General features: G+C 43.4%; 2 protein-coding genes across 7 annotated transcripts in view; both read right to left on the bottom strand.

Annotated features, from left to right (window-relative positions):
• The window catches only part of lmx1a (LIM homeobox transcription factor 1, alpha), a 10,968-nt gene extending 9,121 nt beyond the window's left edge, over window positions 1-1,847 (bottom strand). Inside the window, exon 1 of the mRNA XM_035646930.2 lies at window positions 1,669-1,847. Within this exon, the coding sequence (XP_035502823.2) occupies window positions 1,669-1,847 (179 nt within the window). The remainder of the gene's footprint in view (window positions 1-1,668) is intronic.
• A 2,126-nt stretch (window positions 1,848-3,973) lies between these two features.
• Window positions 3,974-17,974, bottom strand: part of rxrgb (retinoid X receptor, gamma b) — a 30,043-nt gene continuing 16,042 nt past the window's right edge. For 4 of the 6 annotated variants that reach the window (XM_035646924.2, XM_035646923.2, XM_035646925.2 and 1 more), the window contains exons 2-10: window positions 11,482-11,717; window positions 8,120-8,264; window positions 7,605-7,784; window positions 7,085-7,263; window positions 6,362-6,491; window positions 5,826-5,958; window positions 5,514-5,605; window positions 5,085-5,190; window positions 3,974-4,503 (exon numbers count right to left, since the gene is read on the bottom strand). In XM_035646924.2, the coding sequence (XP_035502817.1) occupies window positions 4,356-4,503; window positions 5,085-5,190; window positions 5,514-5,605; window positions 5,826-5,958; window positions 6,362-6,491; window positions 7,085-7,263; window positions 7,605-7,784; window positions 8,120-8,264; window positions 11,482-11,703 (1,335 nt within the window). In that variant the 5' untranslated portion in view covers window positions 11,704-11,717 and the 3' untranslated portion in view covers window positions 3,974-4,355. Of the gene's footprint in view, window positions 4,504-5,084; window positions 5,191-5,513; window positions 5,606-5,825; window positions 5,959-6,361; window positions 6,492-7,084; window positions 7,264-7,604; window positions 7,785-8,119; window positions 8,265-11,481; window positions 11,718-13,983; window positions 14,032-17,974 lie in introns of all 6 variants that reach the window. The other 2 variants (XM_035646919.2, XM_035646920.2) reach the window with 2 other exon arrangements.

The following is a 17,974-nucleotide window of genomic DNA, read 5'->3' as shown; positions in this document are numbered from 1 at the left end:
TTCTCTCTGTGCGTTGGCCAAGTGCGATCATCTCCACTGCTCTGGATATAAACACCTTGAATGATGTGGTCTTGTATGAACACTCTATAAATTCCCATTCATCCTTTGAGACGCCATTAAAAAATGTTGATTCAAGTGCTTGGTCATCGTTAAAAGAACATTTTCAACTGTTCTGCTTGCAAAGGGACGTGGGCTCCAAACACCACTGCAGTGTAACTTTAAAGGAGTGGAAACAAGATGGTGGGTCGCAATTTGGACCAGCGGGTGCAGTGCAACGTGTCTTGTTCACCTGCCGGTTTGGCAAAACCACCATCGCTCAATTGTTCAGAAGTAACGGGGGCTGCTGCCTTTCGGCTTGTACATTTTTGTCTTGGCTCTTGCTTAGGCGAGAGCACGTTTTGGAAGAAGAATGAGGGGATTAGGTCATATGAGGGAGTCGGGCAGTGGGTGTTGCTGGCAGTTTTGAGGGGGGGCGGGGGGGCGCTAGGCTACCTCGTCAACCAGACCATATGTTGTCCCCAGCTTGCAGTTGCCACGCCAGCGGGTCTCGAAATTTTAACACATTTTGACAATGTGTCAGTTGAGCTCTACCCCTGGTTGTGTGCTGCATGTCTGTGGTGTCTGTGGTGTGTGTTGGTGTGTGTGTGTGTGTGTGTGTGTTCGTGTGTGTGGATACAGTATGCAATAGTGTTCTCACATTCCAGCTCCCTCGCCATCCCTTCCTCCTACAGTCACCTTGTTCAAAGTGCTCTGTGCCAAGTTAACTAGAAGTTACACCACACACACTCATACACAACTACACACACTCATACACAACCACACACACTCATACACAACCACACACACTCATACACAACTACACACACTCATACACAACCACCAAACGCGCACACGCACATGCACACACACACACACACACACACACACACACACACACACACAACATATTACTTTTTTTTGCCATAAACTAAAAATTCTATACTGTACAACACTAAGATGGAATAGATAGGCCTACAATTAAGTTACTATACAGAGAATACTTGTTTCCCAACTCTCTCTCTCTCTCTAACACACACACATTCTTAGTCAAGGTCAGACATGGACAAGGGTTCTGTTGTGAAAACTGCCTTGATAACCCACAATAATTTTTTGGGGTCAGAAGGCTAAAACATTTTAACTAAATAATATAAAATGAAAATAAAACAAACGTCCTTTGAACATGAGTGAAAGTACAGAAAGTACAGTAGTTGATGTTCCTATATCATGAACAACGTTATAGTCCATGTTGCAGGAAAAACATCCAATTGCACCAAGACAGTGTATTTGAAATGTATGATCCAAAGCTGGGAGACACACAAAAAAAAAAAGGATTGTACTATACACATTTATTTAAAAAAAATGGGGTGCATGTTTCCTCTATTTTAGACAAATCAAAAAGCAGAAAGAACAAAAAGAACATTTCTCAAGGTAAAACGTCCTTTACTTTAGAGGGGGAACCGTTGATGGCCCACAGAAAAAAAACACTGTTCCTTGCAAATATTTTGAGCCTTAAATGAAATGCAACCTCTGAGGGGGAAGACAGACACTGTGTAAAATCAGATTTGTGCCACATGCAGCTGGACAATCTGTTTATGTCGTGGAGCCCAGCACGAACGGAGGGGTACTCACTCGGCGTAGTCCCGCTTGCAGTAGAGTTTGCGGTCGCGCAGAAAGCAGGAGTTCCGGAGCGCGTCCCCGCACGCCGCGCACCGCACACACGCCTCGTGCCAGAGGCCGCCGGTGACGCGGAGCAGGAATCTGTCCGTGATGAGCCGGTGGCACCCGGCGCACACTGCCCCGTGGTCCATACCTGCAGGGACGGGACATCCCGCGTGAGGAAAACGAAATGGACACAAACACTTTGGGTTCTCCGGCGACTTGGCAGCAGTTCAATTGGTTTTTAGAAAAAAAATCAATTTAAAAGTGGCCGGAGTTTGCTTCATAAGTTTCAACTGTTTTAACAGTTGTTTAATATGTAGTGACGATGGCCACGTGCATAATATGATGATGAACAAATATATATATCTCAATGGAATTATTAGTTTACAAAAGTGACTTTCAAATTGAGGCGATAAGTATAATGATGTCATCAGATATATAATTATATTATAATTATATAATATGTGTATAATTATGTCATCAGATATTAACGGCCGGGGCGCACAGGAATTGGACCAAAGTTTAGTTAAGTTAGTGAAGTTTAGTTAAGTTAGTGAATGATTTTAAGATAAAACGGAATCTTAGTCCAGGAAGAGTTCCATACCTGTCAAGTGTGATCTTCCTCGCGGCTGCGACGTGTTGTGGAGCGTTTGAACTCGCTCCTCTCCTCGGAGCATCTCTGGAGCTCAGAGAGAGAGAGAGATGGAGAGAGAGAGAGGGGGGGGGGGGGGGAGATGGAGAGAGAGAGAGGGGGGAGAGGGGGGGGAGAGAGAGAGGGGGGGGGGGTGGAGAGAGAGAGAGGGGGGAGAGGGGGGGAGAGAGAGAGAGATGGAGAGAGAGAGAGAGAGAGAGAGAGATGGAGAGAGAGAGGGGGGAGGTAGAGAGAGAGATGGAGAGAGAGAGAGAGAGAGAGAGAGAGGCAGAGAGAGAGATGGAGAGAGAGAGAGAGAGATGGAGAGAGAGAGAGAGATGGAGAGAGAGAGAGAGAGATGGAGAGAGAGAGAGAGATGGAGAGAGAGAGAGAGAGAGAGAGATGGAGAGAGAGAGAGAGAGAGAGAGAGAGATGGAGAGAGAGAGAGAGAGAGAGAGAGAGAGAGAGAGAGAGTCCTGCTGCAACCTGCTGCTGCCGCGACCCTCAGACAGCAGCGCATCAAAGTTTCTCCTCGGAGCCTCCGACGACCTCGCTGAGTCCACAACTATTGACTGTTAGGGCTGTAGATCTATCTATCAATTATCCTATTAGGGGCGAACGGGAAGAAGAAGAAGAGAGAGAGAGAGAGAGAGAGACTCCCCATGTGCAGGTGCAGGTAACCTCTCTCTCTCTCTCTCTCCTCCCTTGCAGACTGGATGCCAGAGTTACAGAGACGCACGTCTTTTTCTTTTTTTACCCCTTTCCATTAGAAACTAATTACAATGTTCAGGAAGTGAAGAGCAGGTTGTAAGGTCATACGGTCATACTTTTAAGGGATATAGATATTTTTTATTTATTTCAGATAAATAGATAAATGGGTAGATAAAGCTCCAGCATGCTTCTTTTTGTTGTTGTGGAAGAAAAACAGTTCCATCTTTCTGTGCAGAAAAAAAAGGATTTCTCCATAGAGCCCAAGAGTTAGTTTTAGAGGCCCGTGCAATATTGATAGTTGTCAGGCAAAAGTATGTCAATTATTAACAAAAACAAGCTGTTGTGATTAGTGACTGTCAGCCAAAGGATCTATATGCTGTATGAGCCCAGCCTACTTAACATTCAGGCTGCTGTTGTAATGTTTTATGTATTATAAAGTTTTTGTAAAATTTTCCATTGGAATCATTGCCACCTCGATTAATCTTCACAGTATCACAGGTCTTTGTAATTAGGAGGAGTCCCTGATGCTGAGGTCTGCAGACAGTCCTGTTTGCATCTGATACACTGGAATGTGTCCATGTGTGTGCGTACACGCCATGGCTGCCATCTAGTGGCCTGAGTACACACACACACACACAGTAAGCAAGAACAACGATCCATCAGGTTACTTATTCACTGCGAGACTGTTTTTCTGTTGTTTAGTGTGAGATGTAAAAAAATGAATACATTAATAAGCATGCCAATCAAGTTTGATGCTTATTTGTGCAAATTGTTTAGGCTTTAAAAATGAGCTGCCAAAATAGAAATATCTAATAATATTAGCGCACACACAAAAAGCAGCTTCAGAGGATCATGGTCTTGAAGGAAATAGTAATTTGTGCTTACTAACAATATACGGCATGATGAGTCAAAGTACGACAACACAAATAAAGATTTTAGATACATTTTTAAATAACTTTATTCTGTAAGAATTCTCAAATGTGAGGGATGGTTTCTGTTCGTATTCAATTCCTCTTTGAAGAAAATACTATTTTTTTTTTCAAAATTGCATTGGGTTGCTCTCAAATGGACACCTGAAATTATCTATTTACAAAAGAAGTCTGTTAACAAGTGTATTAGAATTCATTTTGACGGCGTACTCAAACGTCTCACCCTCCCCACAACATCAAAATACTTTTTAAAATTTTTAATTACAATGCTTTGCTTGGTACAAAATATGCTGTTTTACAATTTAAATCAAGTCTTTTCTTTTATTCTATCTTCATATCACTGACAATGTGGGAGTATATACAAAGGGAAGGGGGGGGGACTGGTGTCATGTGATCTGATGCGGCGCCTCCAGCATCTCCATCAGGAAGGTGTCGATGGGCGTGTCCCCGATTAGCTTGAAGAAGAATAGATGCTCCAGGCACTTGAGGCCGATGGAGCGCAGGGCGGGCAGGCGAAGCAGCAGTTTGGCAAATCTGGGAGAGAGAGAAAAATAGTGCAAAATACTGAGTTCAAGTTTAATTTCCTTAACTAAATTAATTTCCAAATTCTCAAGAAAAGAATTAGTTATCGTTATGTTTATTATCAGAAACCTTCTCTTCAGCTTGAGTTAAATGGCAGTGAGGGCTTTTCTTTCCAAGTACAGCAGCGGCATTTATGGAATGTAACCTGTGATCTTCCTTGCACAAAATTTAACAAGAACAGGAGACATGCTCATATTCAAGTTCAAGATTTAAATTTGGATGATTAAATGAAAAGGTTTACATGCTTTAACGTTCAGCAACGTCAAACATGTCTCTTTAAGGCCCCTCCCTCCAAATGAAGCCCAGTCTGCTCCGATTGGCCAGCTGGCCCACTCTGTTGTGATTGGTCAACCAACCTGGCTTTGTTTGGGTGTGTGCATACTCTGGGCTTTTAAACTTTGCAGACCATTTACACACACAAAAAACCTATAGAACACGCTAGAGGACAGGGAAAGACTGAAAAAGCCTAGTATATCCCCTACAAACAATGGTGTTTGATAGCGATTGATCCTATAACGTTATGCATTTCCTACCTGCCGGGCTGGTCGGGGTATTTCTGTTTTGTATATGACTCCAATGAAGCGTATACTTTTTCCCTCAGACCCTCAACTTCGGGTGGGTTTGAAAGACCTTTTGCATCTGAAACAGACACAAATTCAAAGTCGCGCACAACCACATGAAAATCCCTTCTGATCCACATAACATCAACCTGCATTTTAACATATTAGAGGAAAGATCATTAATTTAAGCTGTGATGTCACAGAGCCAATGTGTCTTTCCTGAGCAGCTGTAAAATCATGGGTGGACAGTGAAGATATAAAACCATAGTATGATGACCAACATTATTTTTTTGACCAGTACCGTACATGGAAACATCTGGTGAATCTGCTGCATTGTGAATATTATGTTTGTCTCATTTAGCATACAACTCGGGGGAATTTCCAAATTGAGAGACGACTGACCTGGATTGAAGAGGACAATGGCGCGCAGGCAGCCGAGCTCTGTCTTATCCATCTGCATATCTTTCATTTTAGATACCAACTCTGTCAGAACTCTGCAGGAGAATAAGAAAATATTATTAGAGAGTCACAGAATGGACAGTGGGTCAGTCGATATCCAAATACAATAATGTGCCTTCATCTCTGGCAATATTTTTTTAATTTGTCCACAAAATGACAAATATTTGCAGTGGTTTGAAAGTTCTTGAGCTGCATAATAGGAGTCATCACAGCTAATGTTCAATTTTGTAAGATGTTGCCTTATCTTCTACCTACCTATCAAAGATGGAGCCCACTCCAGCACTGTGGGCACTGCTTCTGTGGACGTGGAGGCCCGTCGCCAACAGGATGCCATCTTTAACCGTGACAGAGCGATGCGAGAATGAAGCGATGAGCAGCTCGTTCCAGCCTGGATGCGAAAAAAATAGGACTGTGACCTCTCGATCTTCTCTGTCTATCCCTGCCTCACAGTCCCTCTAAATTTTCAATGAATAATTTGAACAACTAATTTATTCTTTTAAAAATGTTTGTTGTGGGACTTCTCAAACTCTCTCATTCAGGCCTGGGTGTGAAACCTCTCACCAGCAGAGGTCAGCACTGTACAGCTGCAAACTGCTGGGACTCGAGGGAAATGGTCCATTTATATTTGGTTTCACCGCTCCATTAAACTAGATGGCAAAAAAATGTGTTGGGCAAATGGAGAAGACTAAAATAGTCTGTCTGCCTGAGGATAAAGACCTACTGGGTCGCAGAAAGGCTTCTTTACCACTCGGAAAGTTTCCTTTGTGTATCACATTTAGTTATGAGCCCACCTGCTCTTAGTAGGATGACCTGATCGTCGAGGGGGAGGTCGGAGAAGTGCGGGATCCGTTTGGCCCACTCCACCAGGGTGAAGAGCTGCTTGTCTGCTGCTTGGCAGATATTGGTGACGGGGTCGTTGGTCTGGAGAAGGAACGAGGAGATGAAAATGTTAAAAACACGCAGTCAGTCACTGTGCCTGTTAGCAAACTGCACGAATGTCTAAAACTTCTATCAGCAGTTGGAGCAGGTGCAGCCGTGACTGGTTCTTTAGTGCCTTGTAAACCAAGGAATTCCTCCGAAGACCTGTGAAAGTTTTGGAAGTCAGTCGCAAAAATTGATCGCAGAGTGGAGTTACCACTTTCACAGTGTCACCAGAGCTCAGCAATATCAGCTTTGGGTGGTCGGATTTACTGCAGGGCTGTTTTGCTAGACTACATGAGACTGTACAGGTGTACCTGATGGCATTCGTAAGTCGGTGTGTACGTCAGTGTTAATTTATTGACTTTTGACAGGTCTTCAGATTTACATGATTCTTGATTCAAATTGTTACTAACTGGGAAACAACGTATACAAGTGTTCAGAGCAGCTGGCAACAGCACAGACAGTAGATCGTCGACAGTGAAGCCTGCATTCACACCCATAATGTAACTTGCTTACTAATTAGAACAACATTTGAATCGAGGATCAGGCTGCGTAGGGGTTTGGGGATTTCTTTCAGTGTCTGTGATTCTTACAGAGTTTCCGGGGCTGCCGTCGCTGTACGTCTCTGTTTTGGGCTCCACAGCCACCTCAGCATCCAGGATCTTGTCCACGGGCATGTCCTCGTTGAAACTGCTGGTAGACTCCACCTCGCTCTCGCCCCGCTCCTTCCCACGCTGCCTCTCTTCCTGCACCGCTGCACGGACATACACACATACGCACACAAACACATACATTTAAGGTCAAACCTCATAATATCACTGATACAACAGCAGCACTACAAGGATTAAAACATTAAGAACAAACTCTCAGTTGTGCAATCTGACAAAAAGCAGCCATTTGTCAAGAAATGAAACAATGTATGCTAAGTTATAATCACTTGAACCTTCATGTAACCTCTGAAGCAGATTCACTACATTACATTTTGATCTTGACTAGAATTTGGAATATATTTCAGCAGGTTTGAACTCCTGAATTCCTGTTTGTACAACATGTATTTGTAAGGATCTCCCCTCTGGGTTTGAAATAATAAATGAATACAGAACCCAGGCCAACCTTCTCTCTTCATGCCCATGGCCAGGCACTTCTGATAACGACAGTATTGGCAGCGGTTTCGCTGGCGCTTGTCAATCAGGCACTCCTTGCTGTCTCGACATGTGTAAGTGAGATCTTTACGGACGGTCCTCTTGAAGAAGCCCTTGCATCCCTCACAGCTGTACACGCCGTAATGCTTTCCTGTGGAAACAGAGAAATGCCATGTCAGTTCTACATTCAGACACAAATAAACCTCGCTGTACACCTCACTGTACTCAGGGTTCACAGTGTGGGCTGTAAACCTCTTTTTTGGACACAAGTTGGAATCAGGTTCGGAGGCACGTGGCCATTAACTTGTAAACCATTTGTAAACACAGTAACAACATCACAAAAAAGAGCTTAGCGACAGATTAAATAAACAGTTAAACCTGACAAGTCACCTTGAAATCAATCTGCTATCTTTCATCCAAGCATCTGGGGGGCAGGGAGTGGGAGTGTAAATTTCTCTCCTCCATCCTCACACCCTCTAAGATTACCTGAGGAGCGGTCCCCGCAAATGGCGCAGATGTGCTTTGACATTCCCCCGGGGCTTGTACACTGGTAGTTGATGTTTCCCATGTTCTGTAGCCCTGGCGGAGGCTTGATGTCCTCCGAGCTGCTAACACTGTTCATAGAGTTCATCTGGGGATGACAGGAAGACGGAATAGAGAGCAGAGACACATGAATTGACGCTGAGGTTGCCAGGACTGAGCAAACAGAGCGGAGGAGGAAGCAGAGGGGAAGTAAGAGTGAAAAGTGTGAGCAGGTCTCATGATACACTCTCTCTCCCTTCCTCTATTTCCTCTAGTTTGTCTTCCACTCAGTCATATTATCATCCTCTCCCCGCCCACACGCTTTATTGTGAAAGTGTTGCAGGGTGCAATCACATGCTCACACAGTGGGAGGAGCCCAGCCCTGTGTCTGAGGCCTGTCAGACAGGTTTTTCTCTGTTAGTTGACAGGGAGAGGGTGTGTGCAAAGAGAAGCGCAGTTCTCAGGCACAAACAGCAGAGGGGGCTCCTGTGTCGGAACTCCCGAGACTGAAGGAGACTTTAAGACAAAGTGCTAAGATGTTGACGTTTCTAATCTCTGCAAAATTCATTTTTATCAGAACCAACTATTAACGTCGGAAACTTATTAGCTCCTTATATAGACATCCAAACCTCACTAACTGAGACTGATGACTCGCTACGGCATGAGGTGTCATGTGACCTCCGAGAGGCCCATGAGACAAAAAGGTGTAAAGAACCCACTACGGTTAAAATAAATGAGACACTCCAGCATGCGGTGGAGGTAATGGAGACTCTTCAACGAGAGGCAAAGTATGTTCAAGGCAACCAGTCGGACTTCCTTCAACTTTTATATATCTCCCTTTCTCTTATCTTCCTCGAGCCCTTTGACCCTCTCCTGCCGATGAGAGACAGGTAGGACACATGGGCCGCGCGTTTATGTTTGTTTGTTTGTTTATGTGCAAACGTCGGCACTCCAACTGGAAATAACAAGGTTGACCTACATATGCCCTCCTGTCCTATATATTTGATGCAGCTCGACATATAGGACAGTCACCTCAGGCTCTCCTATCACTTATTTACAACGTGCACTTTTCTTATGAATATCCACTAATGGCAAACTGAGCTGAGGAATCTACAGCTGTGACCTCACAGCAGAGGAGCGTATACAGGAGATATTTTCTCTTTCAGTCTTACAGTGTTCGCAGAGAACACTGGTTTCCTACAACGCCACGAGGCCTCCTCAACTGCGGATGCCCCACAGGCAGGCATTCAGCCCCCTGCGTATTTGCTCATCGGTTAGTCGATACAGCATGGCCATTCCTCTCCAGTGCACTCTTCAACACAGTTTTCACAAATAATTAATTTTACACATGTACGGCTCGAGAAAAAATAAGTCTTGTGGCACACTCAAACAGTTGTTCAGAGGCACGTGCTGTTTTAGGCAGAAAACATATTGGTGCCAAAACGGCTACAAGCACTGTATATGGATTATTGATGCATCATACATTCTTTATACAACACATGGCAGGAAGAAAATACTGCATCATACATGTAAGGCTCAGCCGCGGCAGCCATGTAGTTCAGAGTTTCACTGTTTGTTTGTAAGGCACAATCAGTGAAACAAATGCAAACAGAGATGAAATGATAAGCTAATTAATCAGTCAGTTGATCAGTGGAGCAATAGTCTGCAACTTTGCTGAGAATCAATTAATACAGAATTTCCCAGATTAAGATCAATGAAGTCCATCCATCCAGGTAATTTTTAACCTGGTTCCAGCTTCAATTCAATTTAATTAAATATCTTATATTAGTTATCTTTTTGGTACAGCCTACTCACGGAAGAAAAAACAGGCAGTTAGGATTATGTCAGTTTGGGCTTTGGGAAATTGTGCATTTAAAAAATAATCCTAATTTTTTGCTCTATATGTAAAAAAGAAAAGAAAAACTAAAACAGCCCCGATTTAAATCTCAAACCACGGGATTAGAAGCCGCTATCACTCTAAAACTGACTGTAGTATTTCAAATGAAATGGTTTGAAATAACTGAATATTAAATTGAGCCTTGAATGTTTTCTGTTGCAACTAAATGCAGCAGCAAGCTGGTCATCCTTCCAGTTAAAAAATACATTGTTAATCACTACAAGTTAAAGCCTGCGATTGTATATGTAAATCTATCTGAAATTATGTGTTCAGAAGATAATGATTAGGACTTTAAAGGTCTTGAAAAGAGATGGCTGACAAGTATAATTCTATCTGCTTGCATCCGTGGCTTTCAAGCCCATGACTGCTCATGACCTTCAGTCCAGCCATGGAAAGCAGTACAAAACGTTACATGACACGTTGACCCGACGGTGGCTTGGTCACTGGCTGTCGGCAAAGAAGTCAAAAGACGGTCACACCAAACAATTGTATTAACTCTGGCCCTCCCTGAAGGCACCGATCCATACTGTGATTGAAGCAACGTATATTACTGTCTGCTGCGCCCTGCAGCACTGGCCTCAATCCAGCCTCTGTGTGTCTGTGTGTCTGTGTGTGTGTGTGTGTGTGTGTGTGTGTGTGTGTGTGTGTGTGTGTGTTCTGTATGTGCAGCTGATCATCAAAGCACAGTGGGGTTTGTAGTTCATTCAATGGACCACTTAAAGAAGGTATCTCCATTAGCTGAGTCAAAACAGCTTATGGCTGCTGCAGTTTAAAATAATGCAACCTCAACCTCACACAAAAAGGAGCTGTGCTTGGATCATAAAAGACTGGTGTAATAATCAATAGAGTACTATAAAAGGAAACTTTTAAGCAAACAAGTTAAATAAATTGAAAAAAATGTCCCAGTACAAAATTAAAATGCTAAAAGTTGGACTGTATCTTAAGGCCCCTCGCATTACAGCAGCAACACAGAACTCACCGATGACCTTTAAGGAGAGACGTGTAAAGGTCAGTAGAGGGGGAGGGGGCAGCAAGAAAAGCCAAGGTACAGTATGCCAGCCAAACACATTGGATATGGCTAACCTTCAACGTCCTGTCCGCTGTCGGAGTTTCCAAGAACGAAAGGCACATGATCAACCAAAGAACATGATAGTTTCATGCAGACGGACCGTGCCAAATGTAATTTGAATGAAGATAAATCACTGTTGATGAGAGCGCAGCGATGAATAGAGAGCCTTGTCTGTTTTTATACAAGAGGATGATATACGATATTACATCTGGTATGCACCAAACATCATAACTTGATCATAAACCCTCATTTTAATAATAAATGTTATATTTAAATTAAAAGGGAGGGGAAAAGTTGAAATCAGGAGAAAAATGTCCATTGCCGTCTGATAACCATCACAACACCAACACATTTTCTCACCTGTGGACTGCTGAGCTGTCCGAAGTTCATGTGGGGCGTGGACGGCAGCGATACAGAGGGGGAGCCCAGAGACGATGTAATGACGGGGTAGGGTGAGGCCAGGCCATTCATGGGCGAGCCCAGGGAGGACATGGGGGACGGCAGGTGCCTGGAGGTGCTGATGACCGACGGGTGTCCCACCATGCCACCCATGTGAGGCGGGTGGTTGTGGGCTGTGCTCATTGGCCCCGTAGAGTCTTGAGGAGAACGAAAGGCGTGTGATGAGAACACAATGAAAAAGATTTATATGGAACTCTCAGTTGTTGTTGTCGCTCTGGTGGGAACAAAGGCAATCCATTACAACAAATCTTGGATTTGTTAAGCTTTTTTAAGGCTGTGTTTTTGTTGGAAATTAGATTAAAAATGAAAATTTGTTTCTAATATTTGATCACATACTGGAGACAAAACATTAGAAATATTCTATATTAAAACCAAACATAACAACTCCCCTAACTATGGTGTGGTTGAACTTAAGTCAAATGTATTAGGCTACATCCACACTAATGTGTTTCAGTTTTAAAACACATCACTTCTGTAACAATTACGCCCTGTGTCCTCACTGCCCACGGAGTTATCATGGCCCTAAAACAGAGACTTATGCAAACATCCCTCCTCTGATGGGCCATGCCCCAGTCAAATTATGTCCCCAGTACAACATGGCAGCACCTGAATCTGGGAGATTTTGCCTTAAAGTTTGTACAGTGGGAGGAAGTGAAGAAGACGCATCATCCATCTTTATTTACTATGGTATGGAAAAAGACAATTTCGGATTATTGAGCTAAAACACTTATCTCTTACTCAAAACAGCTGCCTCATCAATACTGAGCAGAGTTTTGGGAAGAGACATAACAGTAGAGCTGTGGGTTATAAAACAAAAATAAAGACAAAAACTCACAGTAAAGCTCTTAGGAAAACTATAATTATATAACTATAATATAAATATAACGATTGTAGGCTTGTTACTAAGAGCAACACCTTTCACAACACTCATAGTTGATCCATTGGCAATATAAAAATATTGACTATAGCAGTTTAAGATCTCAGAGGAGCAAATACTGCACATAATAACACTTTAGTGGAGCAGTAGCTGACATAAGTTGCTGAAAATTTCATCTCAACCGTAAAACATCCCGTATATGGGAAAATGACAGTGAAGCAGGTTAACTGATTTTTTTTTTAAATTTCAATTAACAAATGTAAGAATCAAAGGTTTAAGAATTTATTGCCGACCAACAGTGCAATATGCATTTATGCTGTCACCGTTGTGCCCATCTGATTTTGGTCACAGGGTGCGGATTTTGATTTGTATCCATTGATGCAAACTGACAGGCTGGCATTTACATAGATGACCTACTTAGAAAAGCTGTCAGTCAACTGGGTAACAGGGTGTGCGGTGTGTAATTTCATGCATGTGCTGTAGCTGTGAGGACATTCATTCACCACCAACCCATATATCAACACATCCTGACATACTGTACACATACTGTAGGAACATGCAAGGACCAACATGCCGTTTTTCACAGAATTCATATACTGTGGACAAATGCCACAGGCTGGCACATCTTGTTCTGGTACAGACAGACGCAACAAACAGCGCTGCTCTCTTCAAATGTCAAAGACTTCAAAGAAATTAAACATTTTTGGAAAATGTTACGGATGAAGAGTGACATACCACCACATGCAAGTTAATGTTTGGGTTTTTCTCTGAATGGCCAGAAAACGCACACACACACACACACACACACACACACACACACACACACACACACACACACACACACACACACACACACACACACACACACACACACACACACACACACACACACACACACACACACACACACACACACACACACACACACACACAGTGGTATTGGGCCCAATGCCACTGTTCTTAGTTAAATGTCACATTCCTGTGTGTGTCTGTGTGTCTGTGTGTGTGTGTGTGTGTGTGTGTGTGTGTGTGTGCAGTGGCATGATACCCTAACACACAATGAACAGCACCTGTTTTTGTTTTGTGAAAACAATGTGTTTTTTTTAAATTTTTAATCTTCTCCCCCCACAAATCTCAGCAGGGTGCCAGAGATCAGTGTTTTATGGGGCTGACTTTCTTTGTGTACTGTACAGTATGTTGCACCCAGGCCAATAAGCTACGTAGAAATCACAGTAGAAACAACAAGAGTTGTTCAATATGACAGTATATCAAAAAAATGTCTCATCATTCTCTATCCAAACCGTATGGCAGTATTTTCTGTTAATGCTTTATGTTCTTTCAAACAGCAAGGATACAGGCAGGAACTTTGCACAAGGGCAACATAAACAAACATGGAAGAACATGGTAATTGCAAAAAGGAGAAAGACTCCAACCAAAACAGAACAAGATGCTGGTCTGTCCAGAAAACCGTAATTTGCAAGTCATGCTGCCAACCAGTCTCGGCGACAGACTCACACACCACTTACATTTTGTGCCGCCTACGCAGGACTCATGTCGAACAGCACAGAAAGAGTCTATGGAGGAGAAGAACCACAAAAGTACAGTCGAAGGCTGAAAACAAACCTCAAACTGAGACGTTCCAAGAGGCTTTTGCCCGCGGCACACCATATGGCAAAAACACATGAAGACGGAATGAGATAACAGCTGCCATTACAACTTACACCTGCCAAGACTTGGCTCCAAATTACACGTTCAAGAAAAGGTATGCGTAACGAGTTACCGTATGGTTAACATGAAATGACCTCTATCAGGATGAGACTTTGGTCGAATCACGCAGCTCTAGTCAGAATTTAAATCTTCATAAAATTACGAAATTTAAGATACAGACACTACATATTTTTTATTTCATACAAGGGAAATGACACCTTCAGAAAAATGTAAGTTATACATGCTCTTTGACAGTAGCTGTGAGCTCCAGTGTACAAAATTTGTTTCTTTTTTTGCCTAGGTCTGACAAATATGTGCATGAACAGTGTTTGGACTCTTCCGTCAGTTTTGCTCAAGTGACTTCAGTTGGCAGTTAAGACAGGACTACTTGTTAAATACTTTGGAATACTTTTGAAATGTTGCTCTGATACTTCACCTCTGGCAGTGATTAGGCACACATTAGCTTCTTCCCCAGAAGAGAAGCATAAACTCCATTTAAAAGAAATGGAAAGTGTGAGTAATGCAAGGCAGTTGCTTTCAGATGTCACGGATTTGGGAAATAGAGAGGAACGTCACATTGTCTGCCTGAAAGTAACCCTTTTTGCATCAAGACACACTCTAAAACACACAGCTGGCCACTCAGTCCCCCTCTTTATGCCAAGGAACAGATGTTGTGCAACTTCCTGTTTAGCAGCGAGACTATCGCCTCCACCCCCTTTCTCGCTCGCCCACTTTCTCCAGCCCTCCATGAGTGATCCCTGGCAGGCAAACATGTATCGGGGCCTCCCACCCTCTCTCTCTCTCTCTCTCTCCCACAAAGCTGACTTCATACAAGAGTTATATTGCAGTTTCATATACTTTAAGAACAGTTGGCCTGTAATGCACCAACTTACTGAGATTACTTAGAAGCAAGTTCTTCAGCGACGGGCGTGTATTCCCAACTTTCTGGAGCGCATTTTCATTTAATCAACGAGCTTACATAATGGATGAACACAGGAAGAGTACAGCGTGTACTGTCTCGGTTTGTGCACTGACCCCTCTCTCTTTATGTGCACGGCAAACTCCCGCCGTGGCTCATAACTTCTATTCTATTCTGGAAGTGCTGAGTAGGAGATATGGTAACAGCGGCCACTGTCACTCCAGCTAACCATGTGCCAACATGTCCTTGTAATCACTCTGGACCAACCAAGTACCCAGATGTAAAAGATGACGAGATAACGGTTGTTTGATGGACCCGTCAGAGGCAGATTGGACGCGGTCGACTCACAGCAACTTGAAGGCAGTTTTGACATGATCAATAAAATGCTGGACTTTTGGACCTTAAACAAACCTCCAGTTTGGGTCATTTAAAACCTCACGCTCAAAGATCGGTTTAATGAATCATCTTGTAATCAGAACTCAGATTTACTGTTTATAATCAGTAATGCACACATACAAATTTCAAGGTACTACATTTATAGATGATCGGAATGAAGTGAGAATTAAATACGATTACTTTTGCTTTACTTTACTGTCAATTGAACGTCTTTGGCCTTTAGAGTGTTGGTCGCACAAATGAAGCAACTTGAAAACACATCACCTTGATCTTAGGGAATAATGACAGTGGAGTGTGTGTTTGTGTCTGTGTATGTGTGGAAGGAGGCCAACATGTTCAGTGGAGGAAGCATAAATTGGCCCAGAGAGGCTCAAAGGGGCCTATCCTTGAATGACCCGACTCAACCGGCTGTTCCATCTCAATTCTATGTAAATCAGCTCTGTACAAAGACGCTTCTGGAATGTACAGACCTTATCGCACGTTACGCAGCAGAGAGAGGTACGGTACCGGGAGGGGTACGCTCGTACTCAGCCTGGAAAATGCTCATCACAACGCTCTGAACTCACAGATTTTGCAACGGTGATTCCTGTCAGTCTTTGTCTATAAGAGCATCTGTTTGAGCACAAACAGACAGACAGAGCAGGGCACCTTTGACCGCTGTCGTCGCTAATCAAAGGTCGGCTGTTGCCAAACTCTCCTGAACCAAGTTTAAAGAGTTCCCATCTGCAGCAGCCAAAAGCTCCGCTGATCAAAACGACCCACATGTGACTAACACAGGGACGCTACAGCAGCACACCATAGACACGGTAGATCTGAATTGGAACTGGATGAGATGATCTAAAATGATGAACAGCAATAAATATAACAATTAGTATTTTTTTTTTTATGAATAGTATTTTCATTTCTTCAACACAAAGGCAATGCAAACAATGCTGGAATCCAACATTTAGATGATGGATTGATTACTTTTAGTATATCATGGTAAATTGTTTTTACATTTTTCGGAGTTGTTGACTTTTGGTTGGACAAAAACAAGCATCTCGAAAGCATCACTGGGATCTGGGGAATCATGATATGCATTTTTTTTTTGTTTTACAACTCCCTAGCATTTTATAGATTAAAAAAATTGGTCAGATCAATTGATAATGAAAATATGGCCTGCCAAAGCATGTAGGGCGGTGCGGTGGTGCAGTGAGTCACACCATCACCTCACTTTCTGTTTGGAGTTTGCATGTTCTACTCATGTCTGTGGGTTTTCTCCAGTATTTGTCTTCCTCCCACAGACCAAAGTCATACAGCTCAGGTTAATTGGAGACTGTAAATTGTTCATATACGAGTGTGAATGGTTGTTTTTGCTCTTAATTATGGTAGATTGTCTCTACCATATATACCATTATATGTCAGCCCTGCAATATGGTGGTGGCCCGTCCAGGGCGTGCCCCGCCTCTTGTCTAATGTCGGCTGAGGAGCTCCAGCCTCTCTGCTACCCTCAAAAAAATAAACATGTGGCGAACCACAGCCACACATCACCATCAATCGGCTGCCGAGAATAGACAAAGCCACAAATATAACCCCAGATGCATCACACTGATCTGATGATCAACAGGTTTAAAGAAACATCACAGACCACAAACCCTCCAAATCCCTCACTGTTAATTACTGGGTAGTGACTCGATTGAGCACTCCACTGTGTGGTAATTCAATAAGCGCATGCCCCACTAACTAATAATATCTCTGTCTGAAGAGCAGACCAGCACCAGTCTGAGTCTACAGTGGAGATGGGTGGGGAGCCGGGGAGCAGTGAGGGATGAATGACAGGGGCGGGAGCAGCAGGTCCTGAACACCACACAAGGCTCAATACTTTTAAGATTTGCCACCAAGAGGGATCCTCAGCACGTACAGTGATTTAATACCTTTTTGAATGTGTCTGCAAGTGTGTGTGTGTGTGTGGCATGCCTGCACGATTGTATTTGTGGCTGACGATGCTGTGACCAAATGACAGAGAGCAGAATGCGTCCTAAAGTAATCAGATGGACAGCCTGCGGAGCTCATCAGATACAGCACACGTGTAATTAAGAAATCCCTTCACTGCCCATCCAGCTCACTGGCGCTGGCCACGAACCCTGACACACACACTCGTCGTCTTTCACATTAAAAGAAACAACCACCCACAAATAAATTTACCATAAACGCGAGCAAAGAGTAGTCACCGCCCTTTAAACATTCATTTCATTGCTAAATGAGGTTGATGTCTGATCAGTTGTGTCAGTAAATCCTCTTATCCCTGGGTAAGTATCTGCAGCTCAGCAGGCCAGCTGTCAAGAAGGCGGGAGCCCGAGGAGGAGGGGACAGTGCCAGATTGGAAGGAAGGGAGCAATGGACGGATAGACGGATGGATGGGATGACGGATGGGGGAGGGTGTGTGTCTGTGTGTGTGTAGCGCTGGCAGTATGCCACTTGCCCCCCCAACGCTCACATGATCCGACCACCACACA

The sequence above is a fragment of the Scophthalmus maximus genome, chromosome 13 (assembly GCF_022379125.1).
Source record: "Scophthalmus maximus strain ysfricsl-2021 chromosome 13, ASM2237912v1, whole genome shotgun sequence".
Taxonomy (NCBI): domain Eukaryota; kingdom Metazoa; phylum Chordata; class Actinopteri; order Pleuronectiformes; family Scophthalmidae; genus Scophthalmus; species Scophthalmus maximus.
This window is presented reverse-complemented; position numbering and strand designations above follow the sequence as displayed.